General features: G+C 43.4%; 2 protein-coding genes across 2 annotated transcripts; both read left to right on the top strand.

The window, feature by feature from the left end:
- Nucleotides 1-54: 54 nt before the first annotated feature.
- Nucleotides 55-7995, top strand: LOC116383858 (RNA polymerase II elongation factor ELL-like). The gene is made up of 12 exons (XM_031848019.1): nucleotides 55-257; nucleotides 2327-2371; nucleotides 2478-2599; nucleotides 3034-3194; nucleotides 4143-4453; nucleotides 4692-4816; nucleotides 4956-5445; nucleotides 5531-5618; nucleotides 5702-5768; nucleotides 5974-6145; nucleotides 6783-6827; nucleotides 6951-7995. The coding sequence occupies exons 1-12, from the start codon at nucleotides 126-128 to the stop codon at nucleotides 7053-7055; spliced, it is 1863 nt and encodes a 620-aa protein (XP_031703879.1). The 5' UTR covers nucleotides 55-125; the 3' UTR covers nucleotides 7056-7995.
- A 790-nt stretch (nucleotides 7996-8785) lies between these two features.
- On the top strand, nucleotides 8786-12608 carry d2hgdh (D-2-hydroxyglutarate dehydrogenase). Its single transcript, XM_031848027.1, has 10 exons — nucleotides 8786-8937; nucleotides 9424-9790; nucleotides 9897-9954; nucleotides 10042-10181; nucleotides 10299-10492; nucleotides 10583-10751; nucleotides 10900-11043; nucleotides 11145-11287; nucleotides 11482-11647; nucleotides 11895-12608. Exons 1-10 carry the CDS (start codon nucleotides 8911-8913, stop codon nucleotides 12155-12157), a joined length of 1671 nt encoding a protein of 556 aa, XP_031703887.1. The 5' UTR covers nucleotides 8786-8910; the 3' UTR covers nucleotides 12158-12608.
- The last annotated feature ends 719 nt before the right edge of the window (nucleotides 12609-13327 follow it).

The following is a 13327-nucleotide window of genomic DNA, read 5'->3' as shown; positions in this document are numbered from 1 at the left end:
TCTCTCTCTCTCTCTCTCTCTCTCTCTCTCTCTCTCTCTCTCTCTCTGCGTCTTCTCGCCAATGTTTGTTTGTTTGTGTGGGGTTTGTATGATAATAAGCCCGGCAGGGCGAGCTCTACGGCGGGATGTCGGCGCTGAAGGAGAGCCGGTGTTACGGACTGTCCACCGGTAAACTGAACGGCGGCAACGTCTCTGTTTTTCATGTCAAACTCACTGACAGCGCGGCAAGAGCCATTGGCTACTCTGAAAACCACAAGGTAGGCTATTTACTAAACAATTCTTCATTCACCGTTGTCTCAAACGTACAGTACCGGTTGATATCGGTTGTACCACTTCGTCAAGGGGAGCTCTACTTAAAAACAACGGTAGTGATAAAAACAGGCGAGGAAGGCGGGTTTGTGATTATTTTTTTTTTTCTTCATTTCAGCCAAAGTTCACCAAATCTCTTCTTCGGTTGTTGTCTCCCACAAGTCTCCTTTTTTTGAGCTATGAAATGTTAAATACGTGTTGCATATTGCAACATGGAAACCCTTCCCTGTGTGCTGGTAGCAAGCTGCTGGGCAAGTATTGTGAATGTTCACCAGTCGAGGGGAGAAGAAAGGAAACAGGCTGTGGAAGGGGGGGGGCTAGTAGTAGTAGTAGTAGTAGTAGTAGTAGTAGTAGTAGTGGTAGTGGTAGTAGTGGGGGGCATGTTGGATTAAGAGATGGAGTACTTCTCCTTTTTGCAGGCAGTTTTAGGTTCAGGGAGACAGATGGACAGAATACAACTCAAACATTTGACTTACTCACAAAGGACTCGGACCGTGCAGGAAGTCCCAGCTGACAACAGTCATGTACAACACTTCCTCTATTCAGTAATTCCCAGTAACCCGGTTAGGAAACTCCTTGGTGAACATGTTTTCTCATTTACTGATGAGAAGTGAGAACACCGCTCCTGTTATACTTCTAGTTATTCTTGTAATGAGATAGACAGGAAGGAGTGGGAAAACACCTAACACAGAGGGTTTAAACCATGTACACAATACTGCTGCTGCTGCTGCTGCTGTTGTGCATGTATCTAGTTTCTTTATTTAGCTTTAAGTGTGGCTATTCATAACCCACACGGTCTGATCACAGACTACTCTGCATGAAGCCCGGCCAAAACCGACTGCTGGCAGCCACCCTCACTCTCTCTGCACTCATCAACAGGTGGACTCACAAATCCTCTCCATGAAAAGGTCAATTTGATTCTAGTCATCGAGCTGCAGACGTGTCACTTTCGTTTCTTCCGTTTTCCTACGAGATGACAGGCCTGTTCACAATAGTCTCATGTGACAAGCTGGTCTTGATGACCTTAGACAGTGGCCACTTTATACCCAATTTTAATGTATTTAAAGGCACTAGTGTCAGGATACACAAAGCGTACATTTCGCAGGGAGTGAAAGTAGAAAGAGGAAAAAGTGGAACGTATGATTTGTGTTTAAAAACCTATAACAATGAATCTGTGTTTAGAGGGGAACAAGCTCTTAAGTATGGCCGCAGTGTGAAAGTATTCATCATCATTAGGGATGATAGGCTGGATCAATCTCTGCGCAGATACAGAGATTAATATGGGATTCCCTCATTAATCTCTGTGTGCTATGTGAGCAATCCACCGTAGATGAAGTGCTTTTTGGACACAGATTTAGCTTTGCAATTGTCACAATGGACAACAAAAAAACAATCTAAATTTGATGCAGCATCACCGGAGATATTGTCTTCTTTTTTTATTCCACACGTTCTTTTTCTACCGTGTCAAAACTTGGTGCCTACATTACCCACAATGCAAACTGATCATGTACAGTTCAGGTGAATGTAGCAGCGAGAGATGAGGAGCGGGCCACGAACGTAAGCTCACCTCAAACTCATTTTCATTTTTTTTTCATTTATTTTTTTACTTTTGTCTTCAGCCACAATTGTTACTCAAGTGACATCACTCGAGGCAATCAGTCGGATTCCGCGCAGCTCCTTTTAGCGCCACTAAAGGCTTTTCTGAAAGTGACTCCAATGAGTTCTTAGCAGTTTACAGACAACAATTTTGGGAACTGGATAGCCTGGTACTGGATTGGTACTTGGGTACTGAGAGATAAAAAAAAAAGTGGAATTAGTGCATTGCTTGTGTCATACATGAAGAGCAACAGCTTACAGGCTGAAGAGTAAATGTTGAGTTGAGTAATAGCAGTAATGAAACCACAAACATCCTCTATGTTGTACGTTTTACATGCCGGTCTGCTCTCAGATCTGTGTGACTGTATTTGCACGTCTACAATGTCTCAATGATTTGTCTTTTTTTTTTTTTTTTCTTCAGGGTTGGTCCTCCCGTCCCACCATCTGTTTTAATGGCAACAAAGGGGTAACTGTTGACCTACACTAACTGGATAATCTCATCTCGTGCATGAAGGTTTTGAAAGATGTTGAATCTAATTGTTTCTCTGGTCTCTCTCTGCCTCTTGTCACAGAGAATCACCGTCCCTTGCGCTGAGAATAGAGATGAACTGAGGAGCTTCACCTTCGGCTTGACGAACGTCGCCCGTGATAACCCGCACGGAAGCTTTGACTGCTTCCAACAGCACGGCACTGGGTAAAAAAACATTTCACACACTTTATGGCGCATGAGATTTATGTGTAAACATGTTAGTGCAAAGTGATTATATGTTTACGAGTCACCCTGCTGGTTTACGTCTCTCTGTCAGACTCTTTAAATGCCAGAAACCCCTCCAGGGAGTCCTGACTGTGCAGGTCTAGGAAGTCTGGAAATGTAGAGTTGTGTTTTTTAATAGATGCCAAGAGTCTCTTTGAGTCCTGACAAAAATACAAAAGCAAGCTTTTAGAGCTGTTGCCAAAATTCAAATAACATTGCACTACAGATAGATGTTGTGTGTTTGGTAGTAAAGGAGTCCAGCTGATCGAGGACTGGCACTCAAACAATCTTAGCATGACGCGTAGAAGACGTCCTGAAAGCTCCGTCAGGTCCCCTGTTTGTTTTTTTTAACTCGCTGTCCTCGCTCCTCCCAGTGCTGCCGAGGAGCTGTCATGTCTCGGGGTGATCCAGAAAAAGATGACCGTCAACGCCACGGATGACTCGTACGACAAAGCTCGCCAGAACATGGCCCAAGCTGAGGAGGAGACACGCAGCCGAGGAGCCATCGTCATCAAACAGGGGGGGCGCTTCCAGGGTAGGAAGACGCAGAGAAACACTCTGCTGGGTTGTACAAGACATAACCCCAGCTCAGGAATAAGACTAGCCTGAAGACACATGTGTACTGTGCTGATTACGTCCAACAAAATACAGTCGGCCATATTGCATTGGTTGCCGTAGCAACATGCATAGTAACCAATGACATGGTAACAGTCGGGTCTTATTTACTTCTGCAGTTTTTTTTTGTCCTGTTTGTCTGTTTTCTGCTAGACTGTACTGCTATGTACAGCACATATAATGTATATTAAAGTTATTTTAAAGGATACGGAGTCTCCACAAACGTACAGAGACGGTATACTTGCTCACCAAAATATACGAACGCACGATAAAACCAGTGATTTCGCTTTTTTTTTTTTTTTTTTTTTTTTTGGTTACCGCTGTCTTTCTTCTAACCACCAAACCACTTCCTTCTAAACAGATATTTTAGTCACGTCATCTTGTTTCAGTCAACATACGCACACGCGCGCGCACGCACACACACACACACACTAGTTTTGATGATTTTGTCAGTTCAGAGGAAGCTTGTGCAAAAAAACCCACTTCCTCGCTCACAACAGGCTTGTGCAACTGTGTGGTTATTTCCTAAATTAGATGGCAGCTTTTGCTCCCTGAGACTTGAATGCTTGTAACCCAGATGTGGCTTTCTGAAGAGGTGTAATGAGGTCTTTTCTCTTTTTATCCTCTAAGTCCTCTTCCTCTGGTGTCTGATCTTGACAGATGCAGCCTGGAAAAGCACTATTTTTAAGTATCACACTTTAGAAGTGGGATTCGTCTTCAACCTAGGCAACATTTTAAGAATAACGAAAAAAAAACTAGAGCAAACGGTAACTTACCTTTTTGATGTTGGATACCTCAGCCAAGCATGTTTTTGCTTTTATAAGGCACGTGCTGCCTTTGATGTGGAGATCACCTTCTTCCCTCGCAGGCAAGAAGGTGACGGTGCGAGCACCGGCCCCCGCGCTGGCCGGCCTGACCAAGCCCCGACACGCCGACAAGTCCCAGTCTCTCCTCGGCAACGTCAAGAGGGGCGTCCAAGTCGGCGCGTCCAAGCCGAAGAAGGGGGCCTGTGCTCCGAACAGGAAGAGCGTGACCGACGTGCAGGAGAGGCAGCTCAGGGACAGATTAACGCATCTGCTGGCTCTGAGGCCGTACAGGAGGCCTGAGCTCATCTTGAGGCTGCAGAAAGACGGACTGACGGCAAAAGACAAAGACATGCTGGACTCTGAACTGATGGAGGTAATTTGTTTTTCCTCTGTAGCCAGATAAATAAAGGTCTCATTATAAGAACCATTTAAATGAAAATCACAGGGGATCTTCTTAGTTATGATTGTAAACATCAAGTTTAAATGTAAATTGTAAACACCGTCACCCTGAAAACTATTTATACAGATCAAGAAAATGAATTTGTTCTCTTGAGCACCGAGTATTTTCTCACCTGCTTTATCTTTGTGTGTGTCTTCGTGTTTGTGTGCAGGTTGGTCAGCTCAATAGTAGAGACAACACATTTGGTCTAAAGGACGGTCTGTACAAGGAGCTGCAGAGGGACTGGCCAGGCTACTCCTCCGGAGACCAGCAGCTCCTCAAACGAATCTTTGTCAGGTAACACAAATGAGATACTTGCCACCGTGTTCGTATCGTAGCAGCATCTCAAGAGTTGTGAAGAAGATTATACTATATGCAAAAACAAAGTGTAGATTTGATGAAATCGTTTATTCATCACCTTCTTGTGACTTTGCAGGAGGCTGTTTCAGCCTCAACAGAACCTCCTCACCGTCCCAGAGGCCCAGGTCAGTCCACTACGAGACACCCCCAACTCCTCCCCGGCGCACCGCCCAAAACCTTCCCTGCCCGAGGAATACACTGACCCTTTGGCGAGTAAGAAGCCCAGGATATCCCACTTGTCTAGCAAAACAACCAGAGACAAGCCAAGAGTGAGGCCCGCCAAACGAGCGGCTCATAAAGTCGTCACGGAGGAGACGGGCAATGACGGGAAAAGGGACTCGCTTGATCGTCGAAAGCTTTTTGACTCCCTGTCGGCAGTCTGTCAGCGGGAGGCAGAAGTGGCCAAGAGGCTGGAACCAACTCCCTGTGCTGAGGAGGAACCCGAAGTTCCGGCATCATACCCCCCTCAGCCCAACCCCGATCGCCCTCCGTCCCCTCTGATGGTGCCTGATCGGAACAGACACACAATCAAAAGGAAGAAGAGCAAACGCAAACACAGAGATCAGGTGAGAAAAACACTTTTCATTTCATTCTGGTTGTTCTATTTCACGTGCCGCATCGGTGATTGGGACTTTGTTTTTGTCGGTCAAGGAGAAGGATAGGTTGAGAGGAAGGAAAGAAAGGAGGAAAGATCACAGTTCAGAGGATCCAAACGATAAAGTCTCCTTGTACTGCATAGGTGAGCGCTGTTACGTGTTGACTAGTGACATAACGTGTCAAATATTCAGTATCCTAAAATTTCTTGTTTCTTTTTCCTTTCAGAGCCAAGTGAAATGTTGTTTGACTCTGGTGTGCTCCAAGCAGACAATGACACAGTCGACTATCTATTGTAAGTAAACCTTTAATTGGTTATTCGCCACAAAATGCATCCAAATAATAAAATCCAGTATTTTTAGATAAAAGGTTTAGTTATCAGGTTTGTGGTTGTTGTTTTATTTTGCGCTACTAAACGTCTGCAAGTTGTTAACACGTTATTCTGTTGGCGGGTTCTTTACTGATCTGATCAGAGTGTCCCTTTTATGTTCTCTGCACAGGAAGTACGCAGTGATTTCCAATCACGACCAGAGACAGAGCTACAAGCAGGACTTCAACACGGAGTACAGCGAGTACAGAGATCTACACGCTCGTATCGACGGAGTGACGCGGCAGTTCATGGAGCTGGACGCGCAGCTTAAACGGCTGCACCACGAGTCCCATAAATACAAGGCATGTTCCAGTCCTTCGTTTCATACAAATATGAAACGATAAATCCACTCATTTCTGTCATAAACTCTGTTGTTGCACCAAGTGCAGAACGGTAAGTAGAGGTGTAACAAACACATAATCCTCAGCTGAGCACAGTGTGTTTTCCTTTTTGAGGGAAAACAAAAGAAATGGAGAGAATTTTTGCCATTCAATTCTGAAAATGTCAAAATAAATTGCGCTTCGTAGGCTATGATTCTCACTGTAAACATTATGGCACTGAAATGTCAGCATATGGTCGTTAAGAAAAGAAAAAACACAAATATCAATAAGAAATAGTTATTCCATAAAAGGTGCCCTGTGGAGTTTCCTGTCAAACTAAATCTATGATTACCTTCACTGTTACTCACCACAACGCCCTGTTCGTTCTTGAGGTCTAACAATTATGTTTGATGCATTTTCTTCCTCATGAAATAATTTTGATAATGAAATATTTTCATATAATATTTCTATTGATGATTTAATTTTTGCTTTTTTTGTTTTTCCATCACATTTATATTATTGGGAATGCCTTTTTTTTTTTTTTTAAGACATTTTTCCAACATTTAGCAAGCTTATGTAATATCTACCTGCATTAATTCCTTCTCGTCCTCTCTCACAGACGGTTCGTTATCAAATTCTTCAGGAGTATCGCAAAATCAAAAAGGTGACAACTTCCTTTTAAGACTTGTCAATGTTTATCCCAAGATTGCTGCATGTGGCAACTCCGCTCCTCTCTGTTGCTGTTAAATAATCAAGTCTTTTATTTCTTTTGTCCCTTTTTTTTTAGTCCAACCCCAACTACAACCAGGACAAGACTCGCTGTGAATATCTCCACAACAAACTGGCCCACATCAAGAAGCTCATATCGGAGTACGACCAGCAACAGTTCTGACTGTGAGACCAGTGAACTTGGAGAGCGCAACGATCACCCTGAGACTCGCTGGCTCACGCTGCTGAGCTGACTGCCATCGAGCTTCAAATCTATGGTCTTCAAACGGAGTCTCGCAAGACCTGCTGGAAATGTCACTGAGGTTGGGAGACATTTGTGCAGAGCAGCGGGAAAAGCAGACGAATAATATGAGAGATTTTATTTCAAAATGGGAAATCTTTGAGGGGAAAAAAATAAATGGTTTGACCAATGCGCTGATACTACTGTGACACGTTACTGCCAAGGACACATAGTTTCAATTGTTTTACATTTGTAGATTCATCATCAATTTGTTTATGAATTTGGGTAATTGCTTATGTGTTCTGTTAGCCATGTCAGCATTTAGGTTTAAGCCAGAAGCATGAGATAACCGCACGCTGTATGTACCCAGACGGCTCGTATGAATAGCAGATGTGGACACACCGAGAAGACGTCTTTTCTCTGGGTTTCGGGAATTGAGACTTTATCGGTGTGGTGTTCTCCTCAGTTCAGATCTGCTCAGTAACGACTCCTCCGATAACGAAAGTATTGCCAGTGCCTGAAGTGGTTTCTGAGTCTGTACTGGATTCACAGTGTTCTATGGTGTTCTCCCTCTTGTGGCTTTGCTGGATCACAGAAGACTGTTATGTTAAACACAATGTGAGCTTGAAGTATTGAGAGCTGTTACGGGATGAGCTGCACTAACAGTGTTACTGAAAACTGGATTTAATGATTAGTTACAAAGTCGTTTATAGTGTAGGCTGAGACGGAGAACAATTAAGAAATATTAAAAAAAGTGTTGCATGCTGTGTACTTTACTGAATGCATGAGGAATAATCTGAAGTTTTGTCTGTTTCAAATAAATTTAATTTGTATTCATTTTGTATGATTTCTTTTTCTTCTTATTTATGATTTTTTTTTTCAGGCCGGGCCAAATCTCCTGCAGTCATTAATCCTCTAAAGCTGGACACTAAAGTAATGAATATGTACAAATAATGTACTGGATTAAATATTAATCTTGATCTATTCCAGTCAGGCACCTGTAGCGGACAACAAATGCATGTTTTTACTATACAGAATGTCTGCCAGACAATTTATTCCTACAAAAACTACACACAGACATGCTGTTGCTCAAGCTGTAGCATTTATCAGAAAATAAATGTCTAGTTAGATAGTGTAAGTATGGATCAGTGATGTATTAAAGACAGGTGCAAGACAATGTTCAGCTCAATTCCTATCAGTTTTTGGTTAATAATGAACTGCGTTGTCTGTTAGACATGTTATTTATGAAAACACAGTCTTCAGAATGATTTAAAACTGTTAGATGTTTACATTTGCTGTAATAACTCTTCATAAACCTCAGTGTAGCATTAGTCAGGGTTGGTCACTTTCATGTCACAGGCATTTTTACATTATTTAAAAACAAAAAACTAAAAACTAAAGTCCTAATTCAATCCTATTCTGGGCAAACTGCTTGGGGAAAATTGTATATTTAAAGTAGATATTAGTTAGTTTCCTCTCCAGGCACCACATGAGATGGACAGGTTCTACAAAAAGTGTGTAATGTCTCTTTAAATCTTAAACGAAGCAACTTTGTCTTCCCTAGTCGTCATCGACTGAACAGTGACGAAACGCTCACAGCTATTGGTTCAATCTCAAAGAAGGCTTCTCATTGGTCCGTTGTCGTCGGCGTGACCTTTCAACCCCCGTAAATCCCTCAAGCTAGTTGTAGCAGTAAACAGTGCAACGGTGTTCATTCTTAAGGAACCGAAACGTCCTTCAACTTTGTCACAGATTTCGCTCTTAGATATGACACGAAAGAAGACACGCGGTCAGAAAGATGCAGGTTGTTAGCCGGACGTTTACGGTGAGTAAATGCGGTAAACGGTAAACGCCTCATACTCAGAGTATTTCCTCCCTAGTTACACGAACAACACAGTAGTAACGTTACATTAGATAGTAACGTTCAAAGTCAAAACTCAGGTTGTTCCGAATTGGACTGGTGATATTTAGACAGCAAAAATAAATATCACAAAGTCGAGTGCTGATGAGCAACTGAAACTAACACCAGGTTTCTCTCTGTGGATTCAAGTTCTTCTAGAGCTGTTCAGTAAGTGGAGAGCTCGTGAATAAGTTACCTATAGACTCATAATCTACAGGAGGACAGTACTTTGAGACTGCATCACAGCAGTGGCTTGTTAACTAACAAACATTAGCTACAAAGCTGACAAATGAGTAGGCATGTGTAGTTTTAGTTGTAGTTTACCCAGCTGCTCCACACACCTAGTGTGTCTCCATGCCAGGTACATATGTTGAGGAAACAGCTTAATGATTCGTCCTCTCTTCCCTGCAGCCTGTTTGCGCCTGTACTCCAGTCATGGTGGGGTTTTTCCAAAGAACATTGAGGCTGAGGACGGCTCTCAGACATCTGAGCCCCCACAGCACCGTCTCATCCGCAGCCACAGCCGGACGTTCTCCTGTGGACCTTCGCGGTTCATTCCTTCCCGCCGCCTCATGGCAGGTCGGAGTCTGCTGTCGAACGCTGCACTCGGGGTCAGACGGGTCCAGGCCGTCCCCTGCTGCAGCCCCAGACAGGCTGCCCTTCTCCAGGATAACTGGGGAAGATTTAGCCTTCTTCAGGAAGATCCTACCGGGCAGAGCCATCACTGACCCCGACCTGCTGGAGTCCTGCAATGTGGATTGGCTGAAGTCAGTGAGAGGTCATGACTGGAAATTAATTCAGCTCATTCCACTTCAAGATGGAAGTTCCACCGATTCACAGATGTCTTTCATCTTTCATTTTCTCTGTTCATGCGTCCTCTGCAGGTTCCAGTGATGTGTTACTGCGACCTCAAACAACAGAGGAAGTGTCTCAAATTCTAAAGTAAAGAACAAATAGTGGATTGAACGACAAATACACAAGTGAGGGGTGTATAAGGTGGTGTAAGTCGTTGTATTTCCCCTCTTGTAGGTACTGTAACGGTCGTAATCTGGCGGTCAACCCTCAAGGAGGTAACACCGGGCTGGTTGGAGGCAGCGTGCCTGTTTATGATGAGGTCATCCTCTCCACTGCCCTCATGAACAACATCCTTACCTTTGATAGTATCTCTGGTAAGTCTTAAAATGCTTCAGTCTCACACAGAATCGGCTGCCTGTCTTTTCAATGTTTGTTTATGTGCTTACAGCATATTAGACTAATCTTTAAGAATTCTTCCCTCCATGTGTCAGGCATTCTGACCTGTCAGGCAGGTTGTGTCTTGGAGAACTTGTCCACTTACCTTGAGGACAGAGACTACATCATGCCACTTGATCTGGGGGCAAAGGGTAGTTGCCACATTGGGGGAAACGTGGCAACAAATGCGGGGGGACTCCGGCTGCTGCGATACGGTTCCTTACACGGGACTGTGCTCGGCCTGGAGGTGGTGAGTGGATTAAATACATGAGAAACTAGTAGTATGTTAAGAAGGATTAATGCACTAATGTTTGTCTGTGTATGTATGTGGCATGTACAGGTGTTGGCAGATGGGCGAGTGCTGGATTGCTTGGCCACACTGCGTAAAGATAACACAGGATATGACCTCAAACAGCTCTTTATAGGGTCAGAGGGAACACTGGGGGTCATCGCTGCAGTGTCCATCCTTTGTCCACGCAAACCCAAATCTGTTAATGTGGTTTTTCTGGGTACGATTATCTCATATCTCCATATTTCTCATATTTTCTCTTGCAGAACGTTGAGGAGATCGTATCACAGTCCAGTTGATAAATGTCGAGATGAGTTTCTTTCCATCGATTTTTCATTTTTCTTTTGTTCTCTTTAATTTCTTGTTAGGCTGTGAGACTTTTGAGCAGCTCCTGAAGACGTTTCAGCTCTCCAGAGGCATGCTGGGAGAAATTCTGTCAGCCTACGAATTCCTGGACAGTGAATGTATGAGGCTGCTGAATACGCACCTCAAACTACCCAATCCCATCTCTGGTAGTCACACACACACACACACACACACATGCAAACACTTAGTTAATAAAGCCGTTAACCACACAACACCCCCGTGCCAAACGCTTTCTTCCATCTTGCAGATTGTTCATTCTACGTCGTGATAGAAACATCTGGATCTGACCCAACACATGACGGGGAAAAACTCCACAATTTCCTAGAGGAGGCGATGACGTCATCATTGGTTACCGATGGGACCGTGGCGACTGAAGACTCAAAAATAAAGGTATTGTTTCAAATTTTTTTTAAGAATAAGTCTGTTTATATTCTACAACCAGTCCCATGAAAAGACAAAAAGCTTTCGACCTAAACTTAAGTAATCAGTTTCATACCAGGGGGGTTTAAATAATACTTCTGTGTTAGCCTTAACTATGTCGAAAATCCTGGTGAGGATGATGATGACGACTTCCACTTTTTCAGGCACTGTGGTCGATGCGTGAACGCGTCACAGAGGCGCTGACTCACGATGGCTTCACTTACAAGTATGATATCTCACTTCCCGTGGAGCGGATCTACCAGCTGGTGACGGACATGAGGGAGCACCTGGGGGACCGAGCCAAGAGTGTAGTGGGATACGGACACGTAGGTAAGACCAGAAGATGGAAAGACGGATATCAGGAGGGAAATAATGGCCTGCTAGCATGAGATAGGATCTCTTGGTATCTATTTTATTAGTACACCTACAACAGCTTGATCTCATTTTGAAATATGAGTAATTGTAGTATATACGGGGTTTACACATGGTAAATTGACTTGTACACACACACACCATGTAAGGTACCACCTGCCCATCAGAATGAACTAATCATCTGCATTTGCATCTGTACTTTTAGGAGATGGAAACCTGCACTTGAACATCACCTCTCCTGTCAAAGACCCGGCTCTTCTCGCTGCCATCGAGCCTTTCGTCTACGAGTGGACGGCCAGCTGTCACGGCAGCATCAGTGCAGAGCACGGACTGGGCCTGAAGAAGAGGAACTACATCTACTACAGCAAACCCAGCCAGGCTGTAGCTCTGATGGGTAATATCAAGGCCATGCTGGACCCCAAGGGTATTCTCAACCCGTACAAGACTCTCCCAGATAACCTGAAATGAACCAAACTGTCTCAGTTGTGGGGTAAGTGGGGATGTATACAGGGCTCATGCAGGAGCTCCATCTGAGCTACAACCTTATTGCCACATGGTTTTTATGGCAGCTCATGCTCTTTCCTATAAAACCTTTTTCACACATTTAGTGTCGAGCTGCAGGTTTTTGCAGGTAGTTTCATCGTCACGTGCACAAAGCATTACTCTTAGAATGACATCCACTTTAACGAGCTGCTGACTTTGTACTGTAGCAGTGGTTAGACTGGAATGTTAGAGTATTAAGGTGTTGTACGTTATAAAGTTGTGTAAATGTACTGGCTGGCTAATTACTGGGCAAGAGTGCAGTAACTATTTTATCACATAAAGACAAAACATTCTTTCCCAAAACAAACCCCGGCATTTGTGAACAAATGTATTTGTAACCACACACCTAGGCAACATTAAACTCTGTTTGAAATGACTCTTTAATAAAACTGTTCCCAAATGAAGAGCACCTGGTGCAGTGTTGCATGATGGGAGATGAGGTGTTAATAGAAGCCCGACTCGCTACAGAAAACAACTTCACTTGCAATATAACAATGTCAGTTGACCACAAACAAGTATTCCGTGATTCCTCTCTGCTTGCACAAATGAGTCAGTGAGTTTATGAAGTGAGTCAGGCAGAGTATCATATTGTTATTGTAAGGTGTGTGTGCCTCCAGGAACCACCAGGATAATTGTGTATCTGTAATATTGATCCTGTTTTTTTTCCATACACCAAAAAAGCTCAGTGCACTTTTTCCCTCTATTTCTCAACTAATCATTTCTTACGATTCTTTTATTGACAATATGTTTAGTTTGTTCTTTAAATAAATGTGTATTTATCACTTTTAACTCATCTGGTCTCCCATTCATGTGGCAGCCTTTGACAGGTTGTAACAGCTATACTAAGACTTTTTTGTGACTTTTTCCCAAAAAAGTCATAGTATTGTATGTCGAAATAAGTAATGCATATACCAACCCCCAACTGCTCGGAGTTCCTGACTATAGCAGCACAATTGCTCCAACATCTCTCCACAACAATAATGCTTATAGGTCCTGTTTGTGCACGTCTGTTTTAAGCCCATGTGATTAACTAGGGAGTGACAAAACAGAAGGATTAATCAAACAATGTGAAAACTGACAGTCTGGATAATCACT

Source organism: Anarrhichthys ocellatus, unplaced genomic scaffold (assembly GCF_004355925.1).
Source record: "Anarrhichthys ocellatus isolate YVR2014 unplaced genomic scaffold, GSC_Weel_1.0 scaffold7, whole genome shotgun sequence".
NCBI lineage: Eukaryota > Metazoa > Chordata > Actinopteri > Perciformes > Anarhichadidae > Anarrhichthys > Anarrhichthys ocellatus.
This window is presented reverse-complemented; position numbering and strand designations above follow the sequence as displayed.